This window comes from Podarcis raffonei, chromosome 15, assembly GCF_027172205.1.
Source record: "Podarcis raffonei isolate rPodRaf1 chromosome 15, rPodRaf1.pri, whole genome shotgun sequence".
In the NCBI taxonomy this organism is placed as follows: domain Eukaryota; kingdom Metazoa; phylum Chordata; class Lepidosauria; order Squamata; family Lacertidae; genus Podarcis; species Podarcis raffonei.
Genome location: NC_070616.1, coordinates 21726619 through 21751522, shown reverse-complemented (window position 1 = coordinate 21751522; position 24904 = coordinate 21726619). Strand labels below are relative to the sequence as shown.

Below are 24904 nucleotides of genomic sequence, written 5' to 3'. Positions count from 1 at the left end.
GCTGGGAATAAATTCCACTCACTAATTTAGAAGTTATAAAGAGATCTAGAGAAACGCATAGCTGGCTTATGGTTCTTTGCTGTAGCTTCCAGATCTATGAGGAAGCTATGAGTTCAATTGCATTTCAAAGGGCATTGATTATTAGAGCAAAATGTAAAGCAGTCTCCTGCAGTCAAGGTTTTAGGATTTCTGTTTTCTGAAACATGGTTTTTTAGGTTGTACTAAATCTTTTGTGGTAGTCCTGCTGACTGCTGTTGAATTTCATTGGGACTTCTCCAGTACAAGGAAAATGTAGATGGCACGACAGGGATGGGAGACGGAGGAGAAAAACTCGTTCACCACATTTGAATAGAAGCAATTTATTCTGATGCTCTTATGCTAGAGTTGTACAACAGGAAACATGCAACATTCAAATAATTCAAAATAAAACTGAAATTAAATAAAAAATCATTAATTTTAAGGAGGAATTCATTGTAGTGCTAAGATGATTGTTTCATCAGCGCAAACATTTCAGTTTGTCAAATTGAATAATCTCCTCTCTCCCCTCCCCCACCTCTTCTGGTGGTTTTCCTAACCCCATGGCCAATTTAGAGGGTGGAAGGAGAGGATGGAAGCCCTTTGTGTGGGCTTCCTCTGGTGGGTCTGGTTGGTTGAATCTGATCTTGAAGTAATATAGAAGTTCAAAATACTTTGCAGCTATGTGGGTTGTTTAAGAGTTATCTTACTTATGATTAATCAGGTCAGCGCCTTTGATGCTCATTTACATTTTCCAGGTATAAAACATTGTGGTGTAAGTGCTGTGGAAATGTAATATATCTGTTAACAGAAGCCTGTCTTCCAGAGCTGCAGGTCAGTTTCACATTAAGCATGAAATTCTAGGTTCTTTCAGCTGTCTTTGCTCCACTTTCCAAACATGAATACTTTCTTAGCTGAAGTGATGCGAAGCACTGTAATTTTAACATGGACATGGAAAGGTGATGCGGCTAAAGACCTTGCACATAGGTAGGCTTCCGAGAGAGTGGGAAGGAGAAATGCATGGCCAGTAGTGAAGACTTGTGCAACCATGCATATAACCAGCACAGGGAGAAATGAAGAATCCTACATGACTTGGAAGTTAAGTGTATTCAACCTAGGTTAGTCAAGGTTTTTGGGACTAAATTGGCTTTTGTACATTTTGTACAGACTGTGACCCACACACTTAGACAATTTTGAACCCCAGCCAGTTGAAGAAGAAAAATATAAGGAGTTTGCAAAATCTCAAGCCCACAAGGCCCCTAAAAACAGAGCAGGGTCATCAAAATAAAGTCTTGACCTTCTGCTACATTTTTCCTCAACCACGAGAGCTAGAAATGTATTTTATGTTCTTTCATAAGCAATGCACACAGTGATGCTGTGCCAGGTTTCAAATCTGAATTGGCTGCAGCTCTTTTTGTTGTTCTGCATACAGAATATCTTGTTCAGTGTCCAAAGCAGAATTATTTCTACCTCTTAAAAAATAGGCATTGGGGATTTCTTTGTATCCAAATACATCCTCAAAGTAGTCCCATGCTAACGTAATGCTGTGGGCATGATCAGGGGTGAAACTAGGCTTTATTTCACTCTGGTCAAAGATCCGGTTTGGCACCCCTCATGCGCATTTCTGTACACACCAACACAGGCTGGCAGCCTCAACGGTGCCCCTCTGGAGGCTTAACCCGGGCACACAAAAAAAGGCATCTAGCCCACCCTCAGCCCCCACTCCATAGCATAGCTGTCAACATTTCCCTTTTTTAAAGGGAAATTCCCTTATTCCGAATAGGATTCCTTGCAAGAAAAGGGAAAAGTTGACAACTATGCCCCATAGCAACGGCATGATCCAAGCAAAGTCAAGCAGTTAGTGCATGAGGATTTAAGCAGGAGAGTAGGAGAGTTATGCACATGATCAAATTGATAGGGCACAAAAATATTTAACTTTGGCTGGATCCTGTCACATATAAATAACATCCCATTTTCCTACGAAGTACTGGAGGTGTTCGTCATTTAAGTGTACATAACTACAACAGCTAACTGCCTTTACACGCTGTGCTTGGTTGACCTTTGATGGCCTCCTCTGCCAGTGGCAGGGAATGTCCTGATCTTCGCTCCTTTTGGATGGGGAGCAAGTTACATCATGGGCCATGCCTTAACTGTCGCTGGCCATTAGGATCTGTGGCTCATTCAGAATTTTGAACAGTAAGAGGAGGAGCCCTCGCTACTTTATGAGCTGTCTGTAATTCTTCAAGCAAGCGGAATTTTGCCCCGTGTGCCTTGCAATCTTGGGCTGTTTCCCATCTTGCCTCTTTGTCATTGCAGGCCCAGACACATCAGGCCTCATTAAAAAACATTTACTATAAATGGTAATCAGGTGAAATAAGCACAACTGCCAAAAGAAATAAGGCATATCGTTCTGATATGGCTTGTGTACATACATCTGACAGCTACCATAGCCCAGAGAAACCTCCCATTTCAAACAGCTCACATTCCTTCCCCCCAAGCTAAACTCCACACAGGCCTGTTGTTTAAACAAGCTGAAATGAAATCCATGCCAGAGTTTTAATGCGGGGACCTCCTTCCATAACCCCAGTGCTCCCCAGGCGCAAGGCTCCCTAGCAAAACGCCACACGCCAGCCTCCCTTGTTTACACATTTCTGCATTATGAGACAGCCAGGAGGAGGTCATAAAATCTACTCGACTCCAGAGAGAGTGATGAATTCAACCAATCAGGGCATAACCCAGAGATCACAAATCACATGAAGTCAGAACTTGGCCCGTGTGTTGTACCCATTCTGTCTACCTCACACACTGGCGTGCAACTTGTCTGAGGCTAAGAACAGCTTTAGAATCCTATAATGAACCCAAAGCATCCTCCAGCAAGTTTTATAGGTTTTTAGTTAGGGCTGAAATGAAACAGGAGAGGAGGAATAACCGATGCATAAATATTTTTATACATACCACAGTATGAGCCCCACCCTTTAAACAATGTTCATACTTTTTTAGTGGAAGTTTATAACGTTTAGTAAGAGGGTGGTTGCCGAGACACTCTGAAGATGTTGCTGAATCAAGAGGGGCTGACATTTCTTCACATGCAGCTACACATTAAAATGCATCCTAGGAAAGTAGTTCAATTGCAAAGGAACAACACCCACACTTGAATGTTACGGCATTTGATACAAAGCGGGGGGGGGGGGTCAGTGTAATAATCTTGGGTTAGGCAAGTGGTTCTCAAAGGGCCTGGTGCGCCACACAGGTGTAGCAGGAGGGGATGACAAGTGTGGTGGGAAGATTCAAGGACAAATCAATATAATATTTTTGGAATGATTTGTGCTCTTATGTAGCCGCATGTTTTATAATTTCTGGATGTCCCATGATTGTATTAAAAAGTAGTTGTTTTCTATGTTATAATATAAATAAAGCACTGTTAAGTGTTGTTTCTTTTTGTTTTCCAATGTATTTCTTGTCAATAGCATTTTTGGTGTGGCACGAGCAAATTTTTATTTTGGAAGCGTGGCCCAAATAAAGTTTGAGAAGAGTTTGATATCCCGCTTTATCACTGCCCTAAGGAGTCTCAAAGCGGCTAACATTCTCCTTTCCCCTCCTCCCCCACAAGAAGGTGAGAACCACTGGGTTAGACTAAACGAATTTTGAGGTCCTCTCCAAGCTGTGATTTTAAAGCTGCAAGGAAGGGACTACAAAAAAAAGCTCAAACCAGATTCATTGTTAGGAAATCTGGCTAGACAATTTACTTAACTATCTGCTTTGTTATGTAAATGCAGTCCAAAGTGAAACTAAATAGCTGTAGACACTTCTGGAAGGTAAACTGAAGAGGGTGCATTCCCCCCCCCCCCAAGTAGTAGGAAAAAAATAGCAAGGCCATACTGGACTTGGAACAATGCAAAAGGTGATTTCTCTTTCTCTGAGAAACTGCTGCTATGGTTTTGGGAAGCCCACCCTAAAACAGAACCTATCAGGGGAGGAGATCTCCTCCCATAAAATGTATTTATATGCCACTATATCATTTAAGGGACGCGGGTGGCGCTGTGGGTTAAACCACTGAGCCTTGGGTTTGCCGATTGGAAGGTCGGCGGATCAAATCCCCGCGACGGGGTGAGCTCCCGTTGCTCGGTCCCAGCTGCTGCCAACCTAGCAGTTCGAAAGCACGTCAAAGTGCAAGTAGATAAATAGGTACTGCTCCGGCAGGAAGGTAAACGGCGTTTCCGTGCGCTGCTCTGGTTCGCCAGAAGCAGCTTAGTCATGCTGGCCATATGACCCGGAAGCTGTACGACGGCTCCCTCGGCCAGTAAAGAGAGATGAGCGCTGCAACCCCAGTCACGACTGGATCTAATGGTCAGGGGTCCCTTTACCTTTACCTTTACCTTTATATCAATTAAAAATCAACGTGGTTTTGACCATATCTATCTATCATCTATATACCAGGGGTTCTCCAGTTGTTTTTGGACTACAACTCCCATCATCCCTAGCTAGCAGGACCAGTGGTGAGGGATGGTGAGAATTGTAGTCCAAAAACAGCTGGAGACCCAAGTTTGGGAAAAACTGATCAATACACACATGCATACATATTACAAACAATGACCATCAACTAACCATTATCCCAAGATGTTATCTGAAGGTACCTGCTATTTAATCCATTAATTAGTTAATTTTTTAACAAGCTAAAAACAAAGTGATTTGCAGCTATTTATAATAAGAGGGTTTTATCCAACATTCCTTCAGTAAATTTTAGATCTGGCCTTTGGCCTTGTTATTACATCTTTTTCAGCAGGGCGTCAATGGAATAAGTTTAATTCTAGCCAAAGTGACTTGGATAACATTTCACCATAAGGAACACAGTGGGATTGTGATGTTATGTGGAAAGAGTCATGATTTTCTGGAATAAGGACTAGTTCACAATGTCTTAACTATTAATCTACATGTTTTACTTGCCATTTTTATATTTCTTTGCTGCACATGATATCTGCTTGCACTATGTGGATGGGAAGGTGGAAGTGAGGCAACAACCTTCAGCGTTCTGTTCAGATCCCATTTGACCCTTGTAGCTACAAATTAATATCCTAATGTCACACCTAGATCAGGAAACAGTTCTCCTAAAAGCAACTTATATTAAATGCAAATTAGTATTGCATAAGATTCATTGTTTTCCATACTGTTTTAATGGCTCGAGAGTGTTACAGAGGAGCTTGAGATAGAAGAGATTATTACTGGAAAAACTTGCTTTGCATGATACGTGTTTTGTTCCTAGTGGGGCTCTTTCAATCTGTAAGGTCCCAAAATTGGTCACACACACACACACACAGAGAGAGAGAGAGAGAGAGAGAGAGAGAGAGAGAGAGAGAGAGAGATTTGTGTTGCAGTTCAGGCCATTTCACTCAAAACAACATTTTTATTCCAGATTGCAACATCTGGATTCTGTTCTTGAGGATTTAGAAATGCTTTCCGGAAGGAAGGATGAACAAATCTCTCTTACTCAAGGTTCCAGAAAAGCAAATGAAGATATTTGGCTGAGGGTGCTAGAGATATTTTGTTTTGCAAGAAAATGTTTGTTTCTTTGCAATGAGATTTTAAAAACATCGTATTATTTTCCTTGGGTTGTGTTCAGCTAAGTTTCATTCATAACAGACCCATTAAAATAAATGACCATGATGAATTCCAATGGCTCTCTCTACACTGAGTAAAAGGTCGCTGAATACATTCCATTGAGCTCTTACTTTTTTCAAAAGAAGTTTTCTTACTGTTAATGGCAAAACTACATTTCATGGAACATTGTATTGCACACTTAATATACTGTTGCTCCTTTGCAGTTTGTTCTACAAACACATCATGTTGCATTTAGAATTGACACCAGTTCTTACATTATTAGGTATGGATTGTCTCAGTGCACACTAAGCACGAAGATCATCAAAAGCAAATGCTTATAATACATAGTAACAATTTCCTTCCTGTTTACAGGAGTTATAACACAGGAGTGGTTAGAAATGAATGCTCACTGAGTAAGCTTTTGAAGCAGGAAAATAATAATAGAATCATAGAATTGTGGAGTTGGAATGACACCAGGGCTCATCTAGTTCAAGCCCCCGCAATGCAGGAATCTTAACTAGATCATCCATGACAGATGACCAGCCTCTGCTTTAGAAACCTCCAATGAAGGAGAGTCTGCCACCTCTGGTGGAGACCTGTTCCACTGTTGAACAGCTTTTACTGTCAGAAAGTTATTCCAGATGTTTAGTCTGAATCTCATTTCTTGTAACTTGAATCCATTTGTTGGTTCCTAGCCTCCGGAGCTGGAGAAAACAAGCTTGCTCTATCCTGCATGTGACAGCCCATTAGATATTTGAAGATGGCTATCATATCTCTTCTCAGTCTCCTCTTTATCAGGCTAAACATACCCATTTCCCTCAATCGTTCCTCATAAGACTTACCGTATTTTTCGCTCTATAACACGCACCCGACCATAACACACACATAGTTTTTAGAGGAGGAAAATCCGTAGGCATGCCACCCGTAGGCATTCCCTCCATAACACGCACAGACATTTCCCCTTACTTTTTAGGTGGAAAAAAGTGAGTGTTATGGTGCAAAAAATACGGTAGTTTTCAGGCCAGGCATCCCCCACCTGCGGTCCTCCAGATGTTTTGGCCTACAACTCCCATGATCCCTAGCTAACAGGACCAGTAGTCAGGAATGATGGGAATTGTAGTCCAAAACATCTGGAGGGCCGAAGGTTGGGGATGCCTGTTTTAGGCCCTTTATCATCTTCATTACCAGTAGTACATGTAAAAAGGGTCTAGGGGTCTTAATAGACCACAAACTTCACATAAATCCACAGTATGGTGCAGCAGCAAAAAAAAAAAAAAAAAAAGGTAATGCTATTCTAGGCTATTCTGGTACTGGGCCAAAACTAATATTTGTTCCTATTCAAATTCATTTTGTTAGCTTTGGCCCAGTACTTGAATCTATTACGCTCATCTTGAATCTCAATTCTGTCTTCAGCGGCATTGGCTACCCCTCCCAGTTTGGTGTCATATGCAGATCTGATGAGCATCACCTAAATACCTTCATCCAAATTGTTTATAAAACCTTACATTAGGATCTAGATTTGTTTGCTGGTCTCGTCCTATAACAGTACTTGTGTCGCAGATGAAATCAAGGCAATATTGGTATCTAAGATTCCCATATTTCAATAACACAAGGCATTCCAGAGCTGTTGTGTGTTCAGTGGAGGATGTTTGTCATGTTATGCAGTTTATGTAGTGATGACAGTGGTATGTGGCAATGACCACAGCATCCTGAGTTGGTGGACCTGATTTTTTTTTGCATCTTATCCCAGGATTTTCCCCCTCCATCCATCACTTTGTCCCTCATATAGACAGATGAGTCTGCTCACCACATCCTTGCTGAAGGGGATTCCTCACTTTCAACCCCCCCCCCCAGCTTGCTAGGGTAGGATGGCCTCTTTTAGTTGAGGCTTATAGGCACTGGCAGTGATGACACAGAAAAATAAAACCGAGAGTGATTTAAAGCAACAGGGAGGGCTCTCCTTTCAGCATGCAGAGCATGCAACTAATGTAAATTTATTGTTTTTATGGTTCAGCTGAACTTGGCCACTTTGGAAGTATTTCCAAGTATTGACTGAAAGCCTTCTGTTAGTTCTCAATTTGGATGTGGATTTCAGCACATATGAACAGAAGATTCTTTGCTACATAATATTTGCTACATAATATTTTTTACAAATGGTGGAAATGAAGAAGTGATTGTAGGAGCATCATTTCAAGTTTTGGGGGAGCAAAGAGATTTAAGTGTGGGTGTAGAGAGAAACTTTTTACAATCAGTTTCAAATTGCAGGGGAATAACCCCATTAGGAACATTTGTTGTGTTTAACATCATAAGCAGAGTTTAAGGCACTTAGGAAAAGTAATTGTATCAGGTCTGAAATGTTCACTAAGTGGCACACTCGATGAGAAGGCTGAGCTGCACTAAACGTTAAATTTATTTTTACTTCAAAGCCCACATGCATAAAATGTGCTAATTTGGGGAGATAATTTAGAGGAAGATGTAAATTGGTAGCCCTGGTTAGTGCTAGGAAGTGTAAACTTGTTACATTGCAGTTATATTACTCTTGTCCTAATTTATCTGCTGGGAAATAAGAACGTAAAACTCCAATAAACCCTTGTAAGTGGTATTGTAGAAGGCAAATTAGGTAGAACATTCTCCTTCAGTTCAAGAACCTCCTTAGGGCTTCCTACATGTCATCAAAAGATGGTATTGTGATGTTATGTGGAAAGAGGCATGATTTTCTGGAAGAAGAACTAGTTTTTGTTCATGATTATTTCTTACATGCCATCAATTGGGAAGCAAAAGGATCTATCTCTTTACACACACACACACACACACACACACACACACACACACACCACACCACACCACACCACACTTGCATAGCCATACTGCAAATTCCTTTAGCTTGATATTAATCCTCTAGAGATAATTGCATGCCAGGCTTTTCCAGATGTGGGCAGATCCTTCTTAGTTACGTGATGCAGCTGGAATCTGGAAATAGACATTTGAAGGGAATATTCTGCCTTTAAGCAGGAATATTTTTTAGGATGCAATGCCAGCAGCCTGTGGACATTCAGTGAAGATGAATGTTGGAAGATTCAGGACAGACAAAGTACTTCACGCAGCACATAGTTAAGCTCATTATGGACCTCATTCCCACATGAGGCAGTGATGGCCACCAACCCTGATGGTTGTAAAATATGTTAGACAAATTCATGGAGGAGAGGGCTACCAATGACAACTAGCTATGATGGCTATGCTCTGCCTCATGGTCAAAGGCAGTAATGCTTCTGAATACCAGTTGCTGGAAAATGCAGAAGTGGGGAATGCTTTTGTGCTTGGGTTCTGCTCAAGGGTTTAGCATTAGGACACCTGGTTGGCTACTGTGAGAACAGGATGCTAGACTAGATGGGTCATTGGCCTGATCCATATTCCAGCAGGCTCGTCTTAAAGGTAAAGGGACCCCTGACCATTAAGTCCAGTCGTGGCCGACTCTGGGGTTGCATGCTCATTTCGCTTTACTGGCCGAGGGAGCCGGCATACAGCTTCCAGGTCATGTGGCCAGCATGACTAAGCCGCTTCTGGCGAACCAGAGCAACGCCGTTTACCTTCCCGCCAGAGTGGTACCTATTTATCTACTTACTATTTATTTATCTATCTATTTATTTATTTATTTATCTATCTATTTATCTACTTGCACTTTGACGTGCTTTCGAACTGCTAGGTTGGCAGGCTCTTCTTACCTAGGTTCAAATCTTCATTCAGTCATGAAGCTCATTGATAAACTTGGGCTCATTCTGTCTCAGCCTCACCTTATATCACAGGATTATTGCAAGTTTGAAATGGGGAAGAGAGAGTTTTGTCTTCCATCCTACCAACTTGGAAGAAGGGCAGAATAATAATAATAATAATAATAATAATAATAATAATAATAATAACAACAACAACAACAACAACAACAACAACAACAACAACCTGCAATAAAATAATAATAGCACTGCAGGATATTCACTCACTACAATTCCTAAATCTGAAGAAGTGTGCATGCACACGAAAGCTCATACCAATAACAAACTTAGTTGGTCTCTAAGGTGCTGCTGGAAGGAATTTTTTTATATAGTTCCTCAAAGTTAGTGAACAAGTAATTGGTTCAGTTGGAGATTACAATTATACAAAAGAGAATTTAGGCTGCTTGGCATTCTGGGTGTATCTCTCCCCTCCCCAATTCTTTCCCTCTGATCTTTTCTCTGGTCAAACAGGTTTTGTGGGATTTTGTAGCAAGACAACCCCGTCCCCCCAAATTGAACAAACTGGAATGAGTTCATTGTGGACAATGATGCCACTATATCATAGTACCTTCAGCTAGGGGGTGCAAACCCAAAACTTTTTCTTGGATCTGCAGTATGGGAGGAGATCACCACTGCAATATTTCCTATTGAGGAAGGCTCCTGTGCCTTTAATAGACAACCTGAATAGCTTTGGGAAGAGTTGAGTCTCTTGTTTGCCTCGCCATTAGAGAAGACAGACTATATTGGCATCTCAAGTAATTTATTTAACGGGCCACTTAAATAAATCCTTCCTCATGCATGAATGTTATCAACCCTCTTTCTCTTACATTTGTCTCCTATCAGAATTTTTCCATGGGAGGATTATCCAGAGAGGGAAAGGAGACCATTAATGCAGCTTCAGTTAGCTTATTTCAGTTGGAAAAAAGGCATTAATATTCTTGCAAATGTGAGTGGGAGGGGCTGCTGTGGGGGACGGAGGAGCAAATAAATCACAAGTAGGTTAGGCCTGGAAAGTATATATTTGCAAAATTACTAGGGACACCATTGCTGTGCCAAGTCAAATGCACAAATTATTCCAAGTTCACAGGAATGAAGAATAAATTACGTTAATTTCAGAAGTTCTGGTGCCACTCCCCGCTGACTATTGTGTTATTGGTCTGCATACAGTTCCAGCTCTTGACAGGGAAGTGCATGATTAAATAGGAACCTGGTGCCTCATTTTCTGCTGTTTTGTGCGGGTCAGGTTAGGACATAAGAAAAGGCTTAGAAATGAACAGTCCATGGAAATGCTGTTCCCTTCTCATTTTGGTGCTGGAAAGATGGCGGTTTGATGGCTGTCTTTACTCATGAGTTTAATAACTGTTGATGATTTGCAATTCTGTATGATCGCTTATACACCACCCACACCCCATCCCTTTCATATAAATTCCAAGGCAATTTACAACCATAAAACAAAAACAACAGTTAAAGGTTGGGTGAAACAATACAAATAAGCACCCAAAGCAGAGACTTAAAGAATGTCAGCTTTATTAACTATGAACCCTGGAATTTTGGATCACCTCCAAACCGGTGCCAAAGCTTTGTAGTCATTTTGTAGGGTTTTGTAGTGTGAACCCGCATTTTGTAGCACCCCCCCAAACTGTGTAATTGATAATCTACCTGGGGGTCATAGCCTAGGTATCACCCAGAAATCCAACATTGTCCAATTCAAATTGGATGGCTGCCTCAGGTTGCTGACTTTGGATTATATGAAAGGGGCAGCAAGTTGCAAAATATTTTTATTTATTATTATGGTATTTTTTATGGACAAGGAGCAGGAGAGGCGCTTTTTGGGTTTTCTGCCTCAGGTGCTAGAAGAAACTGGCCAGCACCTTGGCTATCATGCACCTTGACTTGGGTTGTGGGTGTGGGGTCACTGGTCACCCCTCCTTGTGCAGCAAAATATCTCAGGTCAGCTCTGGATAATTGTGTGAAAATACATTACTTAGAAGTAAGTCAACTGAATTCCATGGGGATTACTTCCTGATAAGTATGTACAGGAGTGGAGCCTGAACTGGTTAATCTTAAAAATTCAACACAGTTGGGATAGGCTGTTCTTATTCAGTTAGAATTGAGAACCCCTTGCTAATTGTATTTTTTGTGTTTTTTTGTTTTCTTACGAATACTGCACAATTAATTATACTCCATTTATTTAGTCACTACTTCTAGACCAGATTAAAACAGCAAACCTAAAATTATAGACTAGATCCGGTTGATTTCACATTGGATTTACTTACGGGTAAACATGTTTATAAAGATTGCAACCCTGCAGCAATTTACTACTGAGTAGACTTGCTATGGATTGTGCTGTGCTAGTATACTTATATTGATCTAAATTGCAATGAAATCACTGGGATTTACTTAAGTGTTTAGGTTCTGGGTGGCAGTGCACAGTGTTTGAATATCAGTTGCTCAGTTTGGGGGGGCACTAAAAATGTGGGGTTTGTGCTACAAACCCTAGAAAACTACTACAAAACTTTGGCACCAGTTTGGCGTGAATCAGACAGGGTTGGATTTATGGGTGGTACCTATCACTCCTGGTTAGTATGAATTACTCAGCTTGGTGGGGGGGCAACAAAATGAAGAGTTTGCATCACAAAACCCTACAAAATCTTTGGCACTTTGGGGTTTGTAGTTAATGAAGCTAAGAATGTTGTCCATTGTTAGGTGCCAACACTGGAATGCTGTTTCACAAAACAGGAACAGCCATGCTGAAAGTCCTGCTCTGAATTGTTTTGGATCAGACGTCTAATATTTTAGAACTGCAAGGAGAGATTCTCCTGAACAACACAATGACCTACTGCGTGAAGAGAGGGTAAGGCAGGCTCCTGATTCCCTAAACCTTAAACGCCAGTGCAGATTACACAGTCAAGGGGTGTTATAAACTGGCCATAGTTTGCCTTACAAGCAGCTAGGTGCCATATTCTGCATTAGTGGCAGCCTCCAGACAAACTGTGTGGGTACCCCACCTTGAATGCACTGCAGTAAATGTGAGATCCAACATAATGTCATTCTGGGCAAGGAAATGCTTTAAGGATGGCCAGGTACCATCCAGGAAGGGTTAGGTTAGGTTGGCAGGTGTGAGAGACCGGACCTTTTCAGTGGTGGTCCCAGTAGAACTCTCATTCTTGGGAAATGTGCAATACCCTTTGTCTTTCAGGCAGATCCTAACAACATTATTTCTTTCAGACTGCTTTTGATTGTGGGTGCAGTAGCCTATTTTAGTTTCAGCTGGATGGCTTGCTGAAATAGATTTGGCTTTATTGTCCCTGCTAATCGAGGTGTGCTGTTTTTATTGTGCATCTTTTCAGCTGATTTTATCAGACAATGTGACATTGAGAAAATACTTCAGTTTCAAAGATGACTTAACAAGCCTGTTAAATAATCATTTAAAAATGCAGCTAACCTGTTTCTTGTCTCTGTGTTGTGAATTACCAGTGCAGATAGTGTCCAATGATGTTTTCTTTCTGGCACTGCTACACCTATATCTATAATGATAGGTTTTTTTTAGTCTATTCTCCACATACGGTTAAAAAAGGAAGCTACAATAGCATGGTGGGGGGAACCATGAAAAACCAAGAAATTGATGCACCCTGTTTCTTTCAGTAGGTTCATTTACTAATGGATGTGCATTCACTAGCCTAGAATTGCAGCAGCATGCCCAGGGCATTGCTAAATTGGAGAATGAGTTAAAGTAATTAGTGTATTACTGTGTATTACAGGATCATTAGCTTCAAAGCAAATGACCTTGGAATCCTCAAACTTTCTCATACTCTGTCATTGTGTTTCCACGACTAGTATTTTCTGTACCACCTCATGTAATGGGCTTCTCTTTTTACGCTTGGAACCTCCTTTGAACTCTCTCTGATTGCTGCAAATCTAGTTAAAAAGCATCTGTAATAACAAAGAATCTTGCAGCACCTTAAAGACTAGCAAATTTATCGTGGTGTTAGCTTTCATGCACAAGAGTCGATTTTTATCAGATGCATCTGATGAAGTGGGCTATACTCCACAAAAGCTTATGTCAAAATAAATCTGTTAGTCTTAGATGTCACAAGACTCTTTGTTCTTACTAATGCCCTGGGCATGCTGCTGCTATCCTATGTTTCATTGAAGTTCAGGTCACTGATGGGGAAACTGGCTTTCAGAGGCTCAGTACTTTTTCTTGTGATAGTATTCGCCTGTACTGTTCTGAGTACTGTCACCTCTTTTGTTCTGCCCCTGGCAGCCATTTTGTGCTGACGCCTGCAGCACTTTTGCCAAGGTATCAGTACCACACCTAATTTTAAAAATAATAATAAATTAGAAGCAACAGCAATGAAAGCATTGGGGAGGCTGAAGCTTATTTTCTCTCCCCCCCCCCCCGCAACCATATATGTGTTTAACAAAAATAAGAGCCTAGTCTATAATACATTGAAATTAGATGACCTTAGATGGGGTTTTGGGGGGATTTTAAAATGTGGTTCTAAAACTGATGTTTGAATTTTCAACATATCAACATGTAATTAAAGAGCCGCAGAAGGACACTGAACAAAAGGTATACTTTTTTAAAAAGCTCTTTTCCTATTGCATTAATAGCATTTGGAGGTGACCTATTATAGGCTAAAATATGTTCCTTCTTTCACTTTTGAAAGTGCACTTGGGACCTGATTTGAACATTCTGTGCCTCTAGCGCTCAGCAGTTCCATGATCCATCTTCCACAAATAATGCTGTAGCTATATGATAAATAATATAAGCTTTTTAAAAAAGTTTTAATTCAGCAATCTAATATCTTATACAGTGGTACCTCAGTTTACATACGCTTCAGGTTACAGACACTTCAGGTTACAGACTCCAGTAACCCCAAAATAGTACCTCGGGTTAAGAACTTTGCTTCAGGATGAGAACAGAAATTGCGCGGCGGCAGCAGGAAGCCCCATTAGCTAAAGTGGTACCTGAGGTTAAGAACAGTTTCAGGTTAAGAATGGACCTCCAGAACAAATTAAGTTCTTAACCCGAGATACCACTGTATAATGTTTCAATATAATCCATTTTGCCACCCAAAGTCTTATATTAACAAACCTGATGAATTCCATTCAAACAAGTATATATTGTTATAAGGTTCAGGGAGGCAAGGCCCCCCAAACCTCTAGATTCAGTAAAAGGTTAGAATCTGAGCAAACTCATAATTTCAAGAATTTAGTAATAGCTAGAAATAACACCAGTTAGTTTCTTCGTGAAGCCAGCTTGGTGATAGCTCATTGGGGGTGGGTGGATAATGGCTTGGTTTGTTTGATAATGGTAAGCCACCTGCAAAACATAAGACTCTGACCAGTATGGGGTAGTTTGTCCACCTTTGGTCTCCACCCTGCACTCAGCTCTCACCTATGGCTCCTAGAAGCTGTCAGCACACCCCAGGAACGGCTTCAACTGGCTGGCTAAACCAAGTGAGGGTTGCTGCTGGGTCTCAAACCCTCAGTGAGTTAGGGACTTCCCCTGCATGCGAAGACAGGTTCTGGCGGATTGAGTGGATGAGACCAATAGTGGGTCCAATGGTCAAGAAGGAGGTTTCTGCACATGGTATAGAGGGAAGTGAGGGACAGATGGGGCTCGTGAACCTGAGAAAGTAGCCCATCGCGGAGAAGGAAAACTTCACTTCTCCTCTTTGGGAGAAGAAAGGCTAAAGAGTAAATCCTACACAATTCTGGAGTGGAGTCCCTAAGACAGTTGGATGGTGCCTAGTATACCTCCTCCTGGCAATTCCTGCAGCCAAGCTGGTGCTAAACGTATTGTTTTGCTTTCCTTGAACCACATCAGCGAGCCTGGGGTGTGTGGGTCTTGCCCTATGGGCAGCCCAGGACCTCCATACATACTGCTCAGGCTTGTGCCCTGGGAAGATCATTTCAGCACTGCAGCGGTTTGACTGCACCCCTGGAGGCACACTCCATTGTCTCTCAAGATGCCAACAACAACTTTTAAGGCCATCCAAGTTATTGGCCATCACTGCCTCCTGTGGGAGTGAGCTGCATAGTTTCACTATGAGCTGTGTGAAGAAGTCATTTCCTTCAACTGTCCCGAAATCTTCCAACACTCAGCTTCTTTGGATGTTCACAAATTATAGTTTATGAGTCAAGATAGGCAAAACAGCTGTTTTCAATGGATTCCTTTGTTGAATTTGTGACATACGGATTTATGGATCAGCCACTCAAAAGGCAAGGAGTGAGTTCCTCCGGAAACTTTACTCCACAGAAATCAAGACTGAACTTTACTTAACCTGTCAACCAGTGAGCAGCCTTTTCTGGTTTATTTGGCACACACCACAAAGGGCATTTTCACACCCTGAACTAAGAAAAACCTATCAACATGTCTCATACACTATTTATACCATATGAGTAAGGTCCATAGGATGCAGAATCAGGCCTAAAACTGAAACAAGGGGTACAATCCTCCCACCTGTTTTGATTAATTTGATCCTTTTTAGAAACAGGAAAAGTTTGGGTATAAGGAGAGAGCTGAGAAATAGGCCAGAGTTCTAGCGTTGTTCCTTCAGTTTGTATCTTTGAATTCCCTGTACACTAATTCTCATCTCCAGCTCTTCTGACAGGTTTCAGCTTGCTTCAGACACAACCTGATGCAGCACCTAAGAGCGTCAGGAGCCAAGTCACAGTTATTGTTCCTTTTATGGTTGAAGAGATTAAAATTAATGAAATTTGCAAGCCGTGGCTATGATCTCCTCTTAACTGATTTTAATCTCCCCTAAGCTGCTTTTGAAGTAGTTCTACTTTCTGGTATTGTGAAAAGTGTTCCAACGCTAGCTGTGCCCCAGTCTTATGAAGGACATTTGAGCACATCTGTTGAAGGAAGCCCTCGCTTACTTCAGCCTTGATTGGTTGGTTGGTTGGTTGGTTGATGTTGTTCACCAGTCTTGTTTAATTTACAGAGGATCCTACACAGGATTCTTAACATATATTTGTTATGCCTTCAGCTTTAAGTGATTATACACTCTCAGCATACACGCTTCCTGAAGAATACCAGAATAAGGCCCACCAAGTCTAGCATTGTTTAGATAATCCCAGAAACCAGCACACAGTAGTTGGTCCACTGGAAACTGACTAATGCTCCATTGTAATTTTCCCAGGCCAGTAGTCCACTGGTGGATTACTTGTCCTGAGACACTGAGAGCTGATTCCCACATTGTAGTAAGAAGATATAAAAACCCCTCATAGAAACCAAATTATATTGTTACTCACTGAAATGGTCCTAGTGTCATGGGCGCGGGGGAGTGAAAACAAAGCAAATTGCTGCTACAGTATCACATGAGTTCATTGCTCATGTAGTGTGAGCTGTTAAAACACACAAATAAGCAGCCAATCCAGGGGTCTGCAACCTTTAAGACAAAAAGAGCCACTTGGACCCGTTTCCGAAGAAAAACAACAACTGGGAGCCGCAAAACCATTGCGACATTTAAAACAAATATATCTCCAGAGCCGCAATCTGACAGCGGGCGGGAAGGTGACGTCGGGATGGTGCGTGACTAATGCACGCACTGCCCCCATGCGACATCACAGCCAGTACAGTGCCCGCCACAGTGGGGAGTGTCGGGGCACACAATGCGCCTCCTCCCCTCGCTAGTATCCGCCCCGGAGCCGCGGCAAAGGTGTAAAAGAGCCACATGCGGCTCCGGAGCCGCTGGTTGCAGACCCCTGAGCCAATCTTAATTTTCAAGCTAGCCACAGCTTATTAACTATACATCACCGTTTTCTAATGGAGTACATGGTGACACACACAAAAACTGATCATTTTGTTGAAAGGGGAGTTCAAATTTGCTAGCACCGAAATATTGTTCAGATTTCAGTTGAGAGCTTATTTCAGGGGTCAGCAAACTTTTTCAGCAGGGGGCCAGTCCACTGTCCCTTAGACCTTGAGTGGGGCCAGACTATATTTTGAAGGGAAAAAATGAAAGCATTCCTATGCCCCACAAATAACCCAGAGATGCATTTTAAATAAAATTGCACATTCTACTCATGTAAAAACACGCTGATTCCTGGACCGTCCGCGGGCCGGATTTAGAAGGTGATTGGGCTGGATCCAGCCCCTGGGCCTTAGTTTGCCTACCCATGGCTTATTTCATACAAAAGACTCCAAAGTCTACAACACTTCGATCACAGTTCCTGTTTGGTTCAGTCTGCCTTGGCGGGATTTGCTGTGGGTTATTTCAGGTAGACCCCACAACGGAATCTACCCCCGATACTCCCCTTTGGTCCATCTTGGCAGCACTTTGGTAAATTGTCCTTTTGTTCAGGAGGTGGGTTGGGCGGGAAGCATGATGATGAAGAATCTGGCTCAATTTCCCTCCTGTCTCAAGAATGGTGATTGGAAATAATTGGAAGTGGCACTGGAAGTAATCGGAAGTGACAGCCCCTGTGCTCTGAGGCTTTTGCTTGAAGTCTAACAATCCCCCACAAAACAGAACCTAAATTTAAACAATGAAGTCACAAAGTGATTTGCCTTCAAGGTTGAAAGCCCTGTAATTTTAATTAATTAATCAATTTTTTTAAAAAATAGATAAAATAAATAAATTGCAGCTTGAATGGGTTGGAGAGGAAAATGTTCTTGGCTATACATTTCTGCTTGGTTTCTCAAAGCTCTATTCAGTACTTCCTGGTGTTCCTCTGCTTCTTTGCTCTGAAGGAGAGTTCAGTTCTATATTAAACATTTCCATAGCCCTTAAAATTTTTATCAAGGCTCTTTTTTAAAAAAATATACTCGGCAGACTCAACTGTACAAAGCATCCAGTGCATGTCTCATAAATATGTACAGAATGGAGGAGAGCCGCCCTGCTCTCCTGATGCTTGTCCTAGGAAACAGCCTGGGGAAGGAATTGAGCTTTCTTTTCTTTTCCTTTTTTTAAATTTGTGCTTGATCCAGAGACCCAATTGGAATCAGGGATGTCACAGACATGCATACACTATGCATATATAATAATAGTACCTGGGATTTAACACAAGATGTGAGAAGAGATTGCCAGTTTACAAAGCCCTGAGGGGAAGGTGAAAGATAGGGACACTTCCACAAACGGCACCAAGAACACTTCTTAGTTTAAGATGAATAATGGATGGGTGGTGTTTATGCACTATAAAAAAAAGGGCAAGAGAACCTGTTTAGAAATCAAATATACTTTCTAGTCGATGTAGCGCTTTGACCCGATTTACAGAGACGGGGGAAAACAAAAACTGAAAAAGAGTCGCTTGTTGAAACAGTCTCCAAATTAGGCCTTTCGAGATCCTGTCATGGACTGTATCACCTTAAGTGTGAAGCACAATGTCCTATCTTTTTGAGTGTCCCATTAACAATGGCTTGTAACAGTGACTTTTTGGATTTGCACCTCTAAACTGCTATATAAATGGGGTCTGTAAGCGGGCCTCTTTCCAACTTGGCACACACACACACACCGGTGTGGTGTTGAAGAGTCAGTGTTGTGTAGCAATTAGAGTTTTGAACCAGGATGTGGGCGGCTAGAGTTCGAATCACCACTTGGCCACGAAGCTCATTCCGTGACTGTCACTGCCTCTAAGCCTAATTTACATTGCATGCTTGTTGTGGGGATTAAATGTGGAGAGGGAGGCCTATGTACACCACCTTGAGTTTCTTGGAGAAAAAGATAATAATAATAATAATAATAATAATAATAATAATAATAATAATATTTATATCCCGCCCTCCCCAGCCAAAGCGGGGCTCAGAGCGGCTAACAACAGTAAAATAAATACTATAATAAATACAATACATACAAGATGAGATATAACTGCAAACAAACAAATAAATAAAAGCCCTAAATAGGGACAAATGAAATCTTTCTGTAGCCTAGAGTGCTATGCTTTTTTTTAGAGAGAGAAGCTGTTGCTCTCTCTCTCACACACACACCCTCCATCTGGAATATATAATAATCCAACTGCCATTGATGATGATAGAATATAGCAAGTGCCAGCAAATCTTCCACCACAGATAATCCAATTAACACCTTCATTTGAAATGCCATGTGTAGGATATACCCTGCAGGAGCATTGCTTAGCAGCTTCAGCACTGAGGGCAAGGGAATCTGGTTCTCACTATTACTTGTAGGATTTAGGATTCCTTTTCCACAAGTCTCTTGCCAACCCCCCCCCCATCTTATCTGACCATGCTTTGTTTTACAAAACCTAATAAAGATACATGCCTGTCCTCAAATGGCTACAAGCATATACTGCTGGCTATAGAGCAAGCCCTAATCCATTAGCTGTGTAAACAATTGAATGCACAAGGAAACATCAGCGAATAAAACAGCCTTATTCCACGCCCCCACGCCCCAACGAATAGCTGATTTTAGCTTGTTATATACATTACTGGATTGATGGAACATGGGGAATTAAAAATGCAATGTGTGAATGTCTCTGTGTGGGATTGTGCTATGTAAGTCCAAGTTCTACAGCCAGAAAAGACATCTCCTGTGACTGGAATAAGTTATGCAGATTTGTATAATGGGCCAGATTATCAAACATGCCAAATGTAATCAGTGACGCCCTGTTTCAGACCTTACAGCTCCAGGGTATCTCCATGCCCAGATCTAGGTACGCATTGGAGCATTCATAAGACTTGTTCAGCATACCAGAATCTAAAGAAAACAAGGAGGTGCTTTGAAAACTTCAGCTTGGAAGTGTCTTGGAAATGCTGGGTGGTATCAAACGAAACAGTTTCTCTACTGCAAGAACTATTATCAGCTACCAATTTTTTGTCCTCCATCATTCTTCATGCTTCCATCCTCTGTACCAGGCATAGGCAAACTCCGGCCCTCCAGATGTTTGGGACTACAATTCTCACCATCCCTGACCACTGGTCCTGTTAGCTAGGGGTGATGGGAATTGTAGTCCCAAGCATCTGGAGGGCCGGAGTTTGCCTATGCCTGCTCTGTACTCTCTATGGGTAACCTGCCCTCTCCTCTATGTATGTGATCTGCCCTGCCTCCATAAATCTGCAGGAGTTTGCAGAACCCTAATGTCTGGAGCAAATTTACCGAGGGCACAGTGGCACACAGGGAGAATAGTGGGCAGGGAAGTGCCATTGCTCAGCTAAAAGTCCTTGTCCCTGTGAAACTCTTTGTTTGGCTACAACCCATTGTTGTTAGTAATAATAATAGGGACTGAAATAACTGGAACTTCATTTTGTACCAACACTACTGGATATTGGGACTTCCATCTTCTGCAAAGTTTGTACACGCAGGACCATGTTGAGTGTGTTGACTTTTCATCTTCTAACTTTTACTGTTGTGGGACAGAACTTGCACAGTGAAGTCTCCTGCAGCATTTTCAGAATAGTGGCACAACACAGCTCTTGGAACTCCTTTATTTTTGTTACTTTGCCCAACTGCACATTACACATGAAAACGTACATCTTAAAAGGCATTCTTTTCTATCAAAGAAATGGACAATTTGGCTATAGCCTTTAACCTTGCACAAAGAGGAAATGAAATACAAGCTTAAATTTCTTCAGCAGGAGCAACATGGGCATAGCTAAATGGTTGCACAGAAATATGAGCATGGGTGTGTGCTGTGCTAAAAGTGAATGTATGGAAAATTTGCATTTCTGGTAATATTTGCCCACAAATATACTAATTTATATTCATACGTATATGAACAGAACTGCAACTCTTCATACTCTGCTTGTGTTCCTGCTAGTGAACTGGCCTTCTATCTTGAGGACTGGCCATTGCTCATTTTATCCATTATTGGGCATAGAGTGGTTACAAATCCCTGATATTATCCCCGGTATTGCGATTTCATTCAAATGGCCACAAAACGTGAAAACTAGGGGAGAAACACTGCGTGCAGAAGAAACCTCATATTACGAGCTCTGTTGGATCATGCCAAAAACCCATTTACTCCAGCATCCTCCTTCCCACAGCAGCTGGCCAAATTGCCTTCAGGTATCCTACAAACAGAGCCTGAACCCAACAACCTTAATATGGAGTGTCTCCATTAGTCTTTTGGGTGGGTCATAAAGCAGTTTTTACCCATTTGTACTTAATTTGTTCCCATTGTATTCCATCAGTGCATATCACATTTCCTGCGAGTAAGCTGCCTTTGAATTGTTGTAGATTTTGGCAAAAAAAAGTTTGTGCCATGTTGGGGCTAAAACAAGTGCAAGATATTGGTTGCCAGCCTTCTGTTTAAGTCTGATGAGGCCAGAAAGTTGGGAAATGTTAGATACTCCCGTTCCCAACCTACTCTGTATTGGGACTTGGCGCCAAGGCTAATGAGAGAGGGCACATGCTCCCACTTGCCCATCCACCGTGGACATTTTGCAACATCACTGCAACATCCCACTTCCTGTGGGAGACCCAAAAGCTTGGAGTTGCTCAAGAGATGGAAACCTTTACACAGACTGCAGGATGTGACAGCTGGTAGGAGACAAGAACTTGAATAGGTCATTCATGTTTACGCCTCACCCAGCTATTGCTGATAATCCAAGGTCCATTGATTCACACCCTTAGACGCATCAGCTAGCAAAACCTTGTGCTCCATCCATCCTCATGTTTCCATCCTCAGTACCCTCTCTGGGTGGTAATGCTTCTGAATAATAGTTACTGGAAAACCATGGGGAGGAGGTTGCTCTTGTGCTTGAGTTGTCACCGTCTCACAGGCATCTGGGTGGCCGCTCTGAAAGGATCCTGGACTAGATGGGCCTTTGGCTTGATCCAGCAAGCTCCTGCTATTTTCTGATGTCCATCAGCTTTCCTAAGAGAGGAGGAGTCTCTGAATCTACTCTGGGTCTTCCAGACTGGTGAGGAGGGATGAAGGCATAGCAGCCCTTTGCGATGCGCTGATATGGGATTTTTCACAGAGCTGCCTGCTTGTCAATCCAATGTGGAAAGTGGAATTGAGGGGAAAGCTTGTTCTCCACACTGTGATGTCTCTGGAGAGGTGGAGAAGGAGGCTGCCGCTGACTCAGTCACAAGGGAGGCCAGCCTTCGTCTCATTTTACTCAAGCCTGCCTTTCTTAATCATTTCCTCCATCTTTTTACCTCCTCCATTTTACAGAGAATGTCTTTTAAATGGGACGTATTGGTACTAACTTAGTTTGCCTGCTATGAAGATGACACAACAGCCAGCAGCTTTTTGGGGTTGTTGTTGTTGTTGTTTTGCCATCTACGGCAAATAATTATCAACCTTTTGTTGTAGTATAAGTAGCTGGCGGTGATAACATGTATTATAAAAAGGCATTTTAAATAGACTTTTGAATAATTTTCCGTGCTCCACTGGTTCCCCTGGATTTCTATCCTTGCCTTTCTGGTCCTTTTGCACACTGGACACAATCCACTTCAAGTTAAACACTTAGAAGTCCCGTTGATTTCAACGGAAGAGATTTAAGAACATGCATTATAATAATATAGAACCATGTAATTCTGTTCATGTCTGCTCAGAGGAAAGTCCCATTGAGTTTGGTGGGGCTTACTCCCAGGTAAGTGGATAAGCTCCCTCTACTTAAATAAATGGTTTCCCAAGGTAGCTTAAAGTCAGCTGAAATGCCAGATATAATTTAGTTATGCAGCTAAAAATGGAAAGCGTGAAGGTGTAAGCAACACATTTGGGAAAATTTGAATCTTACAGGTACGCTCATCAGCAAGCCATTATTAGCTGCTGTTCCCTGTTGACTCTGTGGCAAACCTGATTCTCCTCTCTGTAATACAAATTACTTTCTTTTTCTTCCACTGTCTTTCTGTTGTTTCCTTTCCCCTTTGTTTTCCCCTATGTTTGTCTTCAGCCCATTCTTATTTTCTCTCTTTTGTTGGCTTCAGTTTGTCTATCTTTTCTTCTCCTGTGCATCCCCGCTCCTTCTTTCTCCCTTCTTCACCTCCCTCTCATGTACTTTTAACACATCTGTTTCTAATTTGGGGCTGTCTATGGTATCAGTTGGAAACAATGGGCTCCTTTAAAATATCAGAAACAAATTTCTGAGCAGAACGACATACACAAAAGTGAGCAGATTGGCCAGTGATCTTGAAACAATGCTTTGTTGTTCAAATGTGTGGATGGCAAAGTTGTCTAAGGCTTTGTATCCTAAAAACCTCAGCATTTTTGTGTGTGTGTGAGCTCTGCAGGCAGCATTTAAGATTTCTCCAAGAGAAGTATTTAACATTAAACAGCTTCAACAGCTTTTTGTGTAAAACAACAACAACCCACACCTTTAGGAGAAGACAGCCTCATGCTTTAAACTCTATTCATTCCGATATGCGAACTGAATTTTAACTGCCCCCCCTATTTTTGTTCTCCATAAAAATAATAAAAATGCCAAGAAATTGAAAACAGATGATCTCCATGCTCAACAAACTTCGATGCCAGCCCCCAGCTTTAAATCATAAAAAGTAACTTATTTTTCCAAGAGCCCCTCCCTTGCTAGTTACTGTTATGGTTGCAACTCCTCTTTTGTTAGGATTTTTTTTTCCTTTTAGAAAAGACTAAAACAAAAACCTCCAACTTACCTAGAAACAGGATAGAAAGTGCAGACATTCCGTCTCTGTGAGAGAGACTTTTCTTCCCCCTTTTTTTTACTTCTCTCCACTCAGGAATGGCAGGCAGACCTGCTCAGAATTCAAAGTAACGCCTCTGGAATGTGCTCCATGTAATTGCATCCATGTGCCAGAAAAATAACCAACTTTGCTCCTTCTTCCCTTCTGCTATTCATTCCCCCCATCCAGTTTCCATGCAGATACGAGGAGAGCCTGTTTCTCTCTGTCCGCTGGTTCGGAGCCTGTCAGCATCTGGAAGAGGAAAGACAAGAGGCGGTGCAGCTGAGAGACACATCTATGGCTGCACAGAGTAATTTCGCATGTCTGGAAAGAAAGAGAGAAAAGAGGAGGGAAAATACACAGCGCACAATTTTAACCATATGGCTGAATCCCAGAACAGCCCCTCCCTACCATCAGCCAGGATTAACAGTGAAGGCTGGTCATGTGGTGAGCTGTTACTTACTCCTGGTAAAAGAGCAACTGTACGTTTTGTGGCAAAGCAAGTAGATTGCACTGGTGTCAAAATGGTTAAGTAGATTAAATTTGGAAAATAATTGTCCCTCGAGTAGGGGGGGCCTTGTGGCATTCCAGGTGTTGCTGAACTTCAACAGCATGTTTTAAATATGTTTTTATTGCTTTGTCAGTTGTTTGCCAGCCCGGGCACCTTTGAAACGAGGGGCAGGATATAAATTTAAAATATTAATAACAACAGCAGCAGCAGCAGCTCCCATCATCCCTGCCCCTTGGCCATCCTGTTGAGGCTGATCAAAAGTGAAGTCCAATGACATGGAAAAGAACAGTAATACCCTCTCTCCTAATGCTAGAATGTGTGGACATCGAGGGAAGCTGAAAGTTGGAAGATTCATGATAGATAAGAGAAAACATTCATACAGCACACAGTTCACCTATGGAACTCACTCCCACAGGAGGCCACCGACCTGGATGACTTTAAAAGAGGATTGGACA

The 24904-nt window shown here is 41.9% G+C and overlaps 1 protein-coding gene across 1 annotated transcript in view; it reads right to left on the bottom strand.

Moving 5' to 3' along the window:
* Positions 1–24280, bottom strand: part of CLMP (CXADR like membrane protein) — a 53933-nt gene extending 29653 nt beyond the window's left edge. Inside the window, exon 1 of the mRNA XM_053367396.1 lies at positions 23912–24280. Within this exon, the coding sequence (XP_053223371.1) occupies positions 23912–23939 (28 nt within the window). The 5' untranslated portion in view covers positions 23940–24280. The remainder of the gene's footprint in view (positions 1–23911) is intronic.
* Positions 24281–24904: the final 624 nt, after the last annotated feature.